General features: G+C 44.9%; 1 protein-coding gene across 2 annotated transcripts in view; it reads left to right on the forward strand.

The window, feature by feature from the left end:
* Positions 1-204: 204 nt before the first annotated feature.
* ABCA1 (ATP binding cassette subfamily A member 1) overlaps positions 205-12,907 on the forward strand; it is a 79,313-nt gene continuing 66,610 nt past the window's right edge. For both annotated transcript variants that reach the window (XM_059834142.1, XM_009811835.2), the window contains exons 1-4: positions 205-284; positions 5,892-5,985; positions 9,903-10,044; positions 10,928-11,049. In XM_059834142.1, coding sequence (XP_059690125.1) covers positions 219-284; positions 5,892-5,985; positions 9,903-10,044; positions 10,928-11,049 — 424 coding nt within the window. In that variant the 5' untranslated portion in view covers positions 205-218. The remainder of the gene's footprint in view (positions 285-5,891; positions 5,986-9,902; positions 10,045-10,927; positions 11,050-12,907) is intronic.

Here is a 12,907-nt window from a genome sequence, read left to right on the forward strand (position 1 = left end):
GTGGGGAGTGCCATGGTGGGGTGCAGGGTTACATGGGGTCACAGAATGCAGCCTCTGCCTTTCCCTGTCTTGTCGCCTTTTCTGTTCTGACTGACACAGCTTTTCCATTTCAACTCCTTTTTTTTTCCCTCCTGTAGTTAATGCCCAGCCACAACATCTCTGCTGTGTACTGCCACTGCTGCTGCACAAAGGGAGTTTCTAGGCTTTGCTGAAGGAAGATGGCTTTCTGGACTCAGCTGGGATTGCTGCTATGGAAGAACTTCACCTACAGAAGACGACAGACTGTAAGTATTATCCAAAGGGTTTTTTGAGGTCTAAGTTGTAGCCATGTAGCTTACTCTTCAAGCAAAACAGGGAAACATTCTGTGTCTTAACGTTTTACCTCTAGAGGTCCCTGGCAGAGCAACTGGTCTGCCTTTGGAAAGACCCGATTCAAATTGAAGAAAGTGGTGGGTGGACAGAAAGCAGAGGGCTTGAAGGTGCTCAAGACTTCTGTCCTGAATCCCAATGTAAGAGTGTGTTGGAGTACTGAAACACTCATGTCGGACCAGGCAGAGAGGGTGCACAATTGCCGTGTGCCGCAAAAAAGCTGTACAATGAAAACCTGAGCTATGACCTGCTCTGCTTTGCAGGTGGGGCATTGCCAGACTGGAGGGATGTGCGTTTGAGTCTAAAAGCTTTTCAATGCTGTAAGCTGCAAGAACAGCAACAAAATTCTGCCATTTCTAATGGCAGAAGTGGTGGAGGGAAGATCAGGCATCTTCAGTCTCTGTAATCAGGGAGAGAAACCCAAGCCTGTTGTATAACTTTAGAACAGGAGGTATCGTTTAAGTGACTGGCATGAGACATGGTCTTACCTTGGCATGGAGAGAAATCCAGGCAACTGATGTTCTTCTACCAAGGTGCGTTCTGATTAGTTTAAGTGCTAGCGTCACCGTCTGTTAGCAGTCTGGGAATGTACCTGTTCAGATAGGCAATATGCAACAAGAGTTTCTCCTTGTGGTGACAAAGGCACAGGAGCATGAATCCAGTATGGTGTTCTTAAAATTCTTCTGCGTTTACATTAATGAGACTTCACAGGATGCTGTAATTCCTGCAGACAGTTAAAAGCCAGAGAAAATGTGCTATTTCCCCTCCAGGGTTTTAGGGGATAACTGTGTTGGACAAGGGCATGTCCTGTACAACAGGCCTGTGCAGAGGATCTGTCCTGTTAAATCTGACCTTGAGGAGGTATGAGTAGGGAATGTGAAGGGAACATGAGTTACTGAGGTGGTGAGTGGAAAGTGGTCTCTCTGATAAGCTTTCTGAACCCTGCAAATGTCAGGGTGCTTGCCAGCTGCTTGGGGCTGGGTTGTTTTAGAAACTCGGAGTCACAAGGGAGGGGAGGCTATCATATTCACCACTGGAGATGGAGGCAGTCTCTGAAGTCTTTGCTCAGGTGTCTGAGGCTTGTTTTCATAGGACTTGTGCCCAGTCAATTCAGAGCTGGAATTAGTCCATTCTTAACACCAGACAAAGGGGGCTCGTGGCATCTTTGACTTTGACTTTTCCTGTATACCTCTGTGGTATACAGAGCTGCCAGTGATGGCAGGAATTTCTATGCAATTTGCATGTTTTTGTCCTTACCCCAGGAGCCTTGATCTCCCAGGACAGGACTGCCCAGCTGAGAGGCTGTGGGCTGTGCCAGCTGCAAGGAGTGAGGCTGTCTGCTATCTGGATGTATGGGCCAGCATCCTGACCTTGTGAACAGCCTTATAATTTAGAAGAATGTTGCAGCAGAGCTGGGGAAGGTAGTCTCAAAACTAGATAGATAGGCTGTTCTCAGCTTTTGCCCATGTAACCTAGGCTCTTAGAGCTGAAAACAATCTCTTCCCTAGCTACTAGAGACCTTACTCTTGACCTCTCCCAAACTGCTTTTAGCAGGATATTGATGGATCCTCTGCAGAAATGCTTAAACTGGTTAAACCAGGAGGAGATTTCAGAGGAGTTGAGTTTTATACTGAGGATGATGGCTTTTTTGTTAGGGTCTTCTGAAAATAATGCATGAGGTTTGAAGGTTACTTGAAGAGGTCTGAGTCTAGCATGCATGTCCTGTCAGTTAGCTGTAGGCTAGCTTACTGGGCAGCAGAGCTGCATTTGGATCCTTTGGCAATGCCACAAAAACACAGTAGGCTAAGAGTATGTCAGTGAAAAACACCTTCCTGCTTGTAGGTTTGTCATGATCTTGGATCTGCTTAACTATTCCTTGGTACCTTCTAGCAGCTTCTCTACCAGCTTCCCATCAAGTAGCCCAAAGGGCATGAAACTTCTCATAGTCTCTGTTCCACACCGATACTATTAGTCAATTCACAATGAAGGTCTGAGACATCGCTTGTTTTTGTGGGATTCCTATATCTGTGGGCTTTTTTCTCATTAATGGTTCCCATTTGGGCTTTACCTGAAGATGTCAGAAGGAGAAGGCCACTTAACAGAAAATGGCAGAAAAGTAGCAGAACATCTCTTCTCACCACGCTGTTATGATGGATGCAGAGTCATTCATCTATTTGCTTTACTGTTAGGAGACCAGTGTCCTTGAGCTGGGTGTGCTGGTGATGCCTCTCTCCCATTTATACTTACTGAAGATGTAGCCCAGAAATAATTTGATCCTTACCCTTCTTCCCACAAGAAGTGTGGGCTAGCCTTTGCTTCCCACTGAACCTTCTCCTTGGCTACTGTGAGTTTGGGCTGCATTGCAAAAGCTGGGTTCAAAGCTCAGCCTGACGTGTGCAATTTAAGCGTTACTTTGTACTGGATAAGTTCCAACAGCACTGGAGTGGGGGAGAGGAGGAAAGAAAAATCATGTTCAGGGGTCAGTGTGTAAAAACATTTCTCTCTCCCTGCTGTCTGGCAAATGAGGAGACACCTCAAACTTGCATGGAGAGACGGGTCAGCTGCTGGTAGCTCCCTGCATTGAAATTGGACCATAAAGGTGGGGAGGGTGGTTGACAGTGAGATGGGGTGATAGTTTGGTTAGTCATTGCTCAACAGATTTCTTGCTGACACAGTGTAAATCTCAATGTTTAATGGTATCCTGCATCATCAGCCAACTGGTATAAATTGGGCATGCTTCGGGGACTGGCCTCAGTTTGTTCTTGGCCAAGTGCTGCCTCTGAATTCACCTGCCGTGTGCAAATGGGATGTTCCTCCTTCAACTCCAGATGGAGTGGAGGTGGCAGAGGGGTTGGAGGTTTGAAGATTCATTTCACTATTTACTGGGCTGGTCTAGTAGTTGCAGCACAAAAGTGGGTGAGGAGACTTGATTTTTCGGCATCTACTTAGAATGAACCTGAGTGAGACATGTACCCTTTAGTATCTCTGTGTCCTGCGAAGGCCACGGTGGATGAAAAGTGCTGTCACATGAAGGTTGGGAAGCAGTAGGGGAAGGAACCTACTGACCTTTAGGAGCAAAAGGAAGAGAATTCAGGTTTTGTTGAACAGCACAAGAGGCTGGCCACGGAGTCCAAACTCTCTATTGAAATGCTAGTGACACATGGAGCTTGACCCTGTGCAAGCCTCTGGTGCAGCAGTTGCCAGCTGTCTCTCAAAGTAGCATTTCAGTGGCCGACATGATGCAGCAGCCTTCAGCTGTAAAGGTGCAACTCGGTCAGTCCGAGCTGCATCCCTCCTTTCTCTGTCCTTCCCGAGCCTGTCAATCTGTGAAGTTAGACATGTTGTGTGTGCAGACGCATACAGTGCTGTGCATGCAGCCCACATGTGGTCTTGATTGTGTAATTAACCATAATCAGGCATGCAGACGAGGAGCTATATGTGCAGGTGGCCAGGCTCCCCCTTCAACAGGGGCCATTCGGGCACTGCTGTCCACCCCAGCGTGGTGTGGCTGGGGCTGGGCTGGGGCTATTTCTCTGAGCAAGCTGTGGCTTGGTCTCAAGGGCAGCATTTTCTTGCTGGTTCTGTAGCAGTTGCAGGGCTGCGAGGGGCTATCTGGCCACCATGGTCGTCCTGAAAAGCCTCCACAAGCCTAGCTGACACCGTTCTTCCCCAAAGACTGTAGTGGCAGTCGCTCACAGCATATGCTCCTTGCCCACAGCCAGGGTGGCAGAGGGCTGTCATGTGTGCCAGAGCATGGCTGTCGATGCTGGTGGAGGGAATGGCTTGTCCTGGTTTCACAGCCACCTTTCTGTCAAGAGGAGAAAAAGTCCTGCTATGCCATCCTGGCAGCAGCTGTGAGGGGATCCTGAAAAGGGAAGGAGTAGACAAGTTGTCAGTGTCTGAGCATCTCTGGGAGCCAGACCACTGTTTAATGTAGAAGGAACCAGGCTGTCACTGTTAATGGCTGTGTTTGTGCTGGCACTACATTATTTACTGTAAAAACAGAGACCAAAGATACTGAGGCATCTTCCTGGCATCTTTGTTAATGTGGTCTCAGTGGAGTTTCTCATCTAGTAGTCGTACAGTATGTCAGGTGGGAAGCAATATCCCAAACTCATCTTGGAGAGCCTGGCACTGTTACCAGGAGTGCCTGGGAGACTCTGATGCTCAATTTTTATGTCTTTTAGAGAGGGTTGCCATTTGGTTGGATGTCAGCCATTAAGGGTGTCTGTGAAGAGCCATCCTAGATGGTTTCCTCTGCTGGATCAAGTGGCATTTGTTTTAATGCACTGTTTCTACAGTGTGAGATTATTTTGAGGTACAGTAGTCACCTAGAAGTCTCACCTCAAAGTTTGTATGGAACGCCTTGTACTGAGTGACAAGAGCCTAATTTTAGCTGTTCATGGGGTAACATGGGAAAACACATTTGTGGGGATTCTCTCTCCAACTGGGGTGCAGGTCTTATCCTATCTGGCTTGTAATAAGAATGCTGTAGACATCTTATTAGAAAAAATGGGGTTTTCCAGGAAAGAAGGGGAAGAGATTTCTCTTTACTTGACTGAGAAAACACTGGTTTCCCTCTCCCAAAGGAGGAAGAACATAAGAAGTAGCAGCTTAAAAAGCTTTCAGTTTTTCCTTGTCTCATGGCTTACCTAAAATGCATGTTGAGGAAGCCTTTCTGGAGTGGGAAAGGAGGGGTGTGGCTGGTGAAGCTCAAGCCTGGGAAACCTCACCTTGTGTCTCAGAAGCTCTAGGCTGAAGCGTTGCTTTGTCCACATGCTTCTGTGGGATGTGGCACATCTCAGTGAATCTTTCTGTGCTTCACTTCCCTGTCTAAAAAATGCTCTGCATTTAATAGCAGGCCTTTCTTATATTCTTGTCTAGTCCCTCTAAATATCTGAGTTCCTTATATGTTTACCTGACACTCACTGCCTGTCTGTAGGTACTCTGGACCAGTGGGTGCCCACCTTTGGAAACAAATGTACATTAGAACAAAACAATAACTGGGCACGAGCTTAATCTTAGTACCTCTGCTTTCCTGATACCAATATACCTCTGCAGCACTGAAACTGAAATACTTGGCATAGCTATGCACCGGCACAATTTCCACACCTGATATGTTAGGGTAGAAACTCAATAGTTTACTGTGAGAATGGGATGCAAGTACTTCCCACTACCTCTAAAATATGAGGCAAAAAATTCAGCTCATTGCTGGGAAGATTCATTGGGAGGTTTCTTTCAGTCAGGGGACAAAAAGAACTATAAAAAGCCAAAAATAGCTCTTAAGCAGATCCAGTTTAGTCCCATAACTGGCACATATAAATGAGAAAAGCTTGCAATTCTTTGCAGATTATCCTCTGAAGCTGGAGAAACAAAACTCTTGGTCCTGGAATGCACAGGCAAAGCAAAGTGAGGCAGTGCTTGCAAAACGGTCCTGGCTTACAAGTGGATTGTTCTGGAACCTCTGTTCTGTCCTGTATTTTAAATATGATGTCTTAATACTTTGTCTTTATTGTTTCCAGTTCCAGCTGCTGATCGAAGTTGCCTGGCCTCTGTTTATCTTCTTCATCCTGATCTCCGTAAGACTTTCATATCCGCCCTATGAGCAGCATGAATGTAAGTACCAAACACAGCAGCTGCACCCAGAATGGTTGTTGTTTCATGGTTGGAAGGTAATAATGCAGCTGGCAAGACGCAAAGAGCAGGAGCAGTGGTTGCATACTTCAGTCAGAAATCTTTAGGGAAGTTTTAATGGCTCCTTTCCTTCCATCTTGGGGACTGCAGTGTGTTCTGACATGTTACTGTTGCTCCAGTACTGCACATTGCTGCTGTTTTTCTTGCCATTTCTCTTTTCTTGCATTTATAATGTATTAGCAGAGAATTTGCTGTAGAACTGTGCAAGTCTGCAAAACCCACACAGAACCCAAGTCTTATTTCTCATTGTTCATCTGTATGTGACTTAGTATAAAAAGAAAGGAGTGTTTAGATCTGTAAGAAAGCAATCTCATTTTCAGGCAGTAATATGAATTAATGTATCACATTTAAGAGCACAAGAGCAATTCCATTCCTTCTAACCATTAGACTGTCAGTTCTGTATTCAGTAGATACAGCAGTTATACATTTGTGGGGAAAAACTATTCTATTTTTCTCTTTACATCCCAAATGGGCACATTTCTCCTTTTCTTTCAAAGGAAGCTTATTCTTGCTTTGCCAATGACAATCTTTAGGCCTCTGTGTTGGTTGCCATTTGATTTAGGAAGCATGACTTGTTTATTTGTCTTACTGTGATTGGTGAGAGCCTCATACTGCAATTAGCTGACTGTGGAAGAGCTCTTTGTTTATCTTTCCTTTGCCTGATTACTGCAAGGTAAGGTTTAAGGGTCAGCACAACATGATTCTAGAGGGCACTCTGAAGTGTTTCATTCTTAAAATGGGTAAAGAACTAGCTCTTACAGCACTTACCCTTGTGGTTCTTTGCAGTGGCTGGGGCATTTTATGCTGCTTGCTAGGCTTTCGAGCTAGCAAAGATCCTTTCAAAGCTGAAGTGTTAATGATGTTTGCAGTTTCCCATTACACTTTGGACACTGCTGGTCCCATGTACTGCCTAACTAACTTTCTATAGTGCTTGGCAGGGTAATTGAAGCTTTCCTAAACTAAATATTGTACTTTGCTGCATAGCATTTGAATTGCCTTTTCTGACTGAATGTTACAGTGGCATTAGAGATATGTGTAATATGGACATGAGGCTGAAGAGAAGTAGTGAGCAGTCTACTCAGCTGGTATAAATATCTAGCAGCCTTGATGGTAATTTGTCTCAGCTGTGGCAGCGCTGTATAGAAACTCAAACCTAGCAAGAGCTGCCTTTTCATAGAGCTGTTTAGACTGGGCTTGTTAGTCATTAGCCTCCTTGTAAATCCTTTGCTCTAGCACCCTGGTGTTACAAGTAGAGTTGAGTCTTTCACCTGCAGCCCTTTTTCTTTCCCATTTATGTTGACTGACATTGTTTTGTCTGCCTTCTCCCGATGTTGTCATCAGGAATTGTAGAGTGTAGGGCATCTGGTAACTTTTTAATTCACTTCTTATGGTTAACTCCTCTCTATTTTTCTAAAAGCTTCTGAGAACAGGTAACTAAATTATTTCATTTAAGTCTGGATTGGTTTTATTGAACACTCACTTATATGCTGACAGATACGGATGTGTTGTATAGTAGAACATTTTTTTGCTGAACTGTGAGCAGAGATAGAAAGAAACCTTGAGTTCATAGTGAACTCTGTGGCAACCCTGTGGATGCCTTAAGGGAAACAGGATTGTTATCTGTAGTGGCAGTGCTGTATGCTGTTATGAAATCACTTGCAGGTAATGCCTAACGATAGCAGCAACAGAGCTGCATGCAAGTGCCTTGTAGCCTCCAGATAGCCTCAGTATTTTAATGGTGTAGTCTTTTTCAACAAACAGATAAGATTTTCAGTTCTCTTTTCCTGTTTGAGGAGAAGAACTACCAAGGATTGGGCTGTTTCTGTGGTCAACTTTCCAGTCAGGATTTTTTATTTATAGCAGCTTGGCCTAGTGTGAGGAACCTTCTTCTGAAAACATGGGGGAAAATTTTACTAGGTCTTAAGTGATAGTTACACAGCTTTCACCAGACCAGCCAGAGAAGACAACTCAGCTTGCTATTGAGCAGTATTACTGACTTGTGCCTTGTGGAGCTTGACTTTTCTGTTCCTGTGACCCTTTAAGGTATTCAAAATGCACTTCATATGTGAAAAAAAAAAAAATCTGATGAAAAGTGACTTTAACCTCTAGTGGAAAGCTAGGTGTTTGCAGCAGTGTTATTGGAAACAGTGTGCTGTTACACTGTGTTTTCTGTGTAACTCCTCTGACTGAAAACTGGCAGATTCCTGCTTTACTCTTTGAGAAACTGCTGTTACATGCATCACTGTATGTAAAAGTTACTATGAATTCTTGTGCACCCTTCCTCTTTTCATATTGCTTTCAATAGATTCCTTGAGTTCTTAGCCATGTAAAATAGAAGTAGGGAGGAGAGACAAGGTGATTCTCTGGGAAATTTTACAAAAAGAATCTGAAAGTCTTAGCATTTTTCCTCTTCCGCCTGATCCCCCAAGCCCCTCAGCCAAGAAGAACAAAAAAGCAAAATGAAACAAAAGCCAGAGAGCTCAGGTAAATAGCTTTTCTATTTTAAACAGAAAACTGGGAACAAACAGTCCCCCGGGGTACTGGAAACAATGAACCTTCAGTTCCTTCACCTTTCTCCTGGACAGAGTCTTTGGCATTCTCCAGGGAGGGCTGATAAGCTCCCCGTCTTCCTTCAGTCACCTACATTAAACAGCCTTGCTGTAATTCAGCAGCTTTGACCTCTCTTCCTCCTGGGCTTTGGTACCTCCATTGTGGCTGTGGAGGTAGGGACCAAGCCCCCCATGTGATTGCAGGCATGCTGCAAGGACGAGGTGGGCACCAGAGGAGAGAATGTGCTTCTCATGGTCAAAGCCTTGAGTAGCTGCTTTGAGTAGCTGTGAGAGATACTGAGGAAAGGGCATAACCTTCCTCCGCGCTCCCCTCCCTCGTGTGGGGGTGAGGAAGTGAGTTCATCTGCAGAAAGCATCCTGACTGCTTGTCTAAGGTGCAGGATTACTGAAGGCAAGCCTTTCTTGCCCTGTTGTTGGAGGGTAAGGGATTCACAAGTGCCCGACTGGCGTACTGGTGGAGATCTGCCACGAGCAGTTTGTTACTGCTTTAACTCTTCATCAGAATGCAGAATCTAAACAGGACGTAAACTCTGGGCTATGACTTAAGTAGGTCTTTAGTAGTGGGAGTTAGATTTCAGGAAAAAGATTTGAAATATGTCAGGCAGGTGCCTAAATGCTTTAGGAACTCTGAAGTTTTAAGACTGTCTAGAAATCAAGCCAATATGAGGCAGCAATGGCATACTTATCTTGGGGAAACCAATGTAGGCACCCACCCCACAATTGCTGACCCTTTGCTTGATGTTTGCAGTGTGTTTAATTGAGGTGAGTGGATTTTGAAAACCAAGAGGCCTGAATAGAAATGTTACGGGTCTTCAGAACCCAGACCTTGATTGGTGCTGTCCATGTGGCCTCAAGCCAAATCCTTGTGTTAGTTAAGCATACAAATTCAGAGAACCACAGCTGGTTAGAAAGCATGTGTGTGCATGTGCTCACTACTGCCAGGATTTGGAGTTGCCTGCTGTTGGGCATTCCTCAGTAAGAAATACTGTCATGCTTGTCAGTATGGCCAAAAACAATGCTGCAAAGACAAGCATAGCAAAGAGCTTCTCCTACAGGCTTAACAAAGTGTAGTTTTTAAGTGGAGGATGCCAGAGCTGTGTGGGGAACTTGACATGAGCTCAACCCTTCTTAGTGTTTGCTGGTTTGCTCTCTCACAAGCACTTTGGGGCAGTAACCAGCACAGGGTGAGCTTTGTCCTTCAAATGCAGTGCTGTGTAGTAGTGGCTTGTATCCTGTGTGTGTCTCCTAAATCTTGTGTTTCTGTTCTAGGTCACTTCCCAAACAAAGCTATGCCTTCAGCAGGAACCTTGCCATGGATACAGGGGATCATCTGCAATGCTAACAACCCTTGTTTCCGCTACCCAACTCCTGGGGAATCCCCTGGTATTGTTGGAAACTTCAATGCCTCCATGTGAGTCTGCCTGCTTTTTCCTGATCTTTGTTCTGGGGGCAACGTGTGGAAAAGGGATATTTGGAAGTCGCCACCTAGTTGTGTAACCCTACACTATGGAGGGTTTTGCTGTTGCTGCTGGCACTGAAGCACCAAGCTCTCCAGCTACCAAGTTCAGAGGGGCTAGCGGAGAGCTGGTAGACGTGCAGTATCCCTGAATCCAAGCAGTTGAAGCTCTTGGTAAGTGAAAAGCTCTGCCTGGCGAGGACTGAGTCCGTTCTCCTATTGGTTGCTCAGAATTTGGCCCATAAAAAGGCAAGGCATAAGCTGTTTTTTTCAGAGAACCTCTATCCCTGGTTAATGAACCTCTGAGATGGACAGAGTAGAGTGAGAGGCAGTTGAAGAGCAGGTCTGGGGGATGCTCCCTGACATTTGTCATTTATTACTGGCTAATGTGTTGCAGACAGCTCGATTTATGGCCAACTTCCTTATACCCTGGCCTGCTTGCTGCATTCATACTGACAGGCCAGTTAGGCTTAATGCAGAGTAAAATGTGTCTGCAACCTGGAGAAGCATTTGAAAGGAGCAAGGACATACTGAGATTATTGTGCTTCTGAGAGGAAGTAGTTTACAGGCAGCAGGAGGCCCTCTCCATCCCAGTCTTAAATAAAAGCTTTCAAACGCATGGAGGTTCCCGATGTAACTTTGTTTGACCTTGCATTAGCAGCAGTCTTTTATTAGGCTCCTTGGTTTGTCCCAGGGTGGTCACTGAAGAAAGGGCTTATTGTATTGGAGAGGGCAGTGGCATAACTGAACTTTGGAACTGGGATGTAAAACTGTATCTGTGGATGCTGGCTCACAGAGCTGATGACTGCTGGTTGTTTTTGTGTTTTCCCGTCACCAGTGTTTCCCGCCTGTTCTCAGATGCCAAGAGGTTACTCTTGTACAGCCAACAGGACACGAGCATAAAGGATGTCCAGAAGGTCCTGGGAAAACTGCGCAAGCTGGGAAACTTCTCTGGCTCAGGTAACAGCATGGTAGAAAGAGCCACCTACGTCTGGCATTTCTGGTGTGGTTAATTCTGCATGTGTGTAAATTTCCAAAAATGTACCATAATGGGAATGTGCGTGGTTATAATTTACAGCTCATCAAACCCTTTCCAATCCTGCAGAATACCTTAAGCCTCTCCTGTGTCAGAGCTTTGTGTACTCTTTAGCTTCTTCAGCAGAAGAGAAAAGGGGTGGTCTGTAATGCCAAGAATAGCAGCTGTTTTGGATGTGAAATTACAATCAGCCTGCTGAAGTTAAAATGCTGACTTTCTCAAAGGGGTCCAAGTAGTGTGTCTTTTTGGAAAACACTAGTTATTTTGCTATTTGGTCAGTGAAACAGTGAACGCAATGTAGCTACAATTTAGCGCTCTACCCCATGAGCTCCAGAGGCAAGTGTGCTGGAAGAACACAGATGAGGAAAAGCTGATGTTGGCCTCCAGTTTACAAATTCAAAGTTGATTATTATCTGACAATGAAATCTCCATTTCCCTTCTGTTTTTTTTTTTTTTTTGTTTCTGTGTGACTGTTTGGTGTAGGGTACTTCATTCTCTGCTATTGTCTGGCAGGATTTTGAATGGCAAGGTCCAAAAGAAAATGTTTTGTCTTGGGGGTTTGCACAGCCCCATTTGCAGTGAAAAATGAGAATCCTTCCATTTTTAGCTTGCACAAGAAGGTCTGGTGTGCTTTCCTGTCCCGTGCAGATGAATAAGTGATTAGCGTGAGATCACACGGGAAGCTTGCAGCAGAGCTGGGACATGAGACAGCTCTGTCTAGTCTTAGGAAATGTGGCAGGTCTCTCATTATTGCCAGGTCTCTGACATGGCAACTTGTTAGATGTTTTTGGGGTACTCTTCTCTGAAAGATTATTTCTCTTGGCTGCTGTGTTAGTGCTCTATGTGTCTATTGGAAGTGATGGAAAGTAATGGTTTAGAAAGAAATACAGCAGGGAAATAGAGCAGGGAACACAGCCATCGAGTGTCTGCACCTACAGCCTCTATCCAGGCATGTGGAGCTCTTTGAATGTAGGTAGTATTGTAGTGTTTCATGAAACTTGTCCCTTGTTTTACAGTTGTGGTTCTTCCTAGCTCTCTTGATTTGAGTGTGGCTCAGGCAGGCACCAGGAAGAAAAATATCTGACCTGGTATGATGTGAATAGTTTCATGTCTGATGCGTCCTGAGCACACTTTTAAAGCAGAGGTGGTGTTTTTTACATCTTTTCCTGTGTTGCTCAGTACCTTGCAGATCACTTTGAAATAATCTGTATTGTTAGTGACAGGTTGGCAGATGTGTGGTGGCTGTATGTACCGACATGAACTGTGCAAGTGATTTGTCTTGGATATATAACCCTCCTCTTTCCCCTTCAGGGCTATGCAGAATCCTGATGTGATGAGATCTGCAGGTGATACTGTGGTCTACTGACTCTTTGAGCATTAGTTGATACTTTTATGTGTAAGGGACACGCCTTCTTGCTGGGCTCAATATCTGTGCTGCCAGGCTCCCCACTTTTTACTCTGAGAACTGTTAAGCAGCATTGTCATGCTTTACCTAAATCTGCAGCAGTTTTAATGGGGAGAGGGTGCAGAGATGGACACATAATGAACACAGCCAAAATGAGCTAAGATGACTATTTCCGAAGGAGAGGTTTAATACTGTTTTTCATGGACCTCTTCAAACCCTTGGTTTGACTTGGTGGTCTTGTGGGAACAAGCTCGCTCTGTCATAATGATGGATATTGTAACTGGATTTTACACTTCAGGCTTGCAGTAGTATCTGCAAGTTAGCTCTTCCAATGAGAGTTGATACTGGTGTTTTGTATGAAACATGCAATGAACATC

The sequence above is a fragment of the Gavia stellata genome, chromosome Z (genome assembly GCF_030936135.1).
Source record: "Gavia stellata isolate bGavSte3 chromosome Z, bGavSte3.hap2, whole genome shotgun sequence".
Lineage (NCBI taxonomy): Eukaryota > Metazoa > Chordata > Aves > Gaviiformes > Gaviidae > Gavia > Gavia stellata.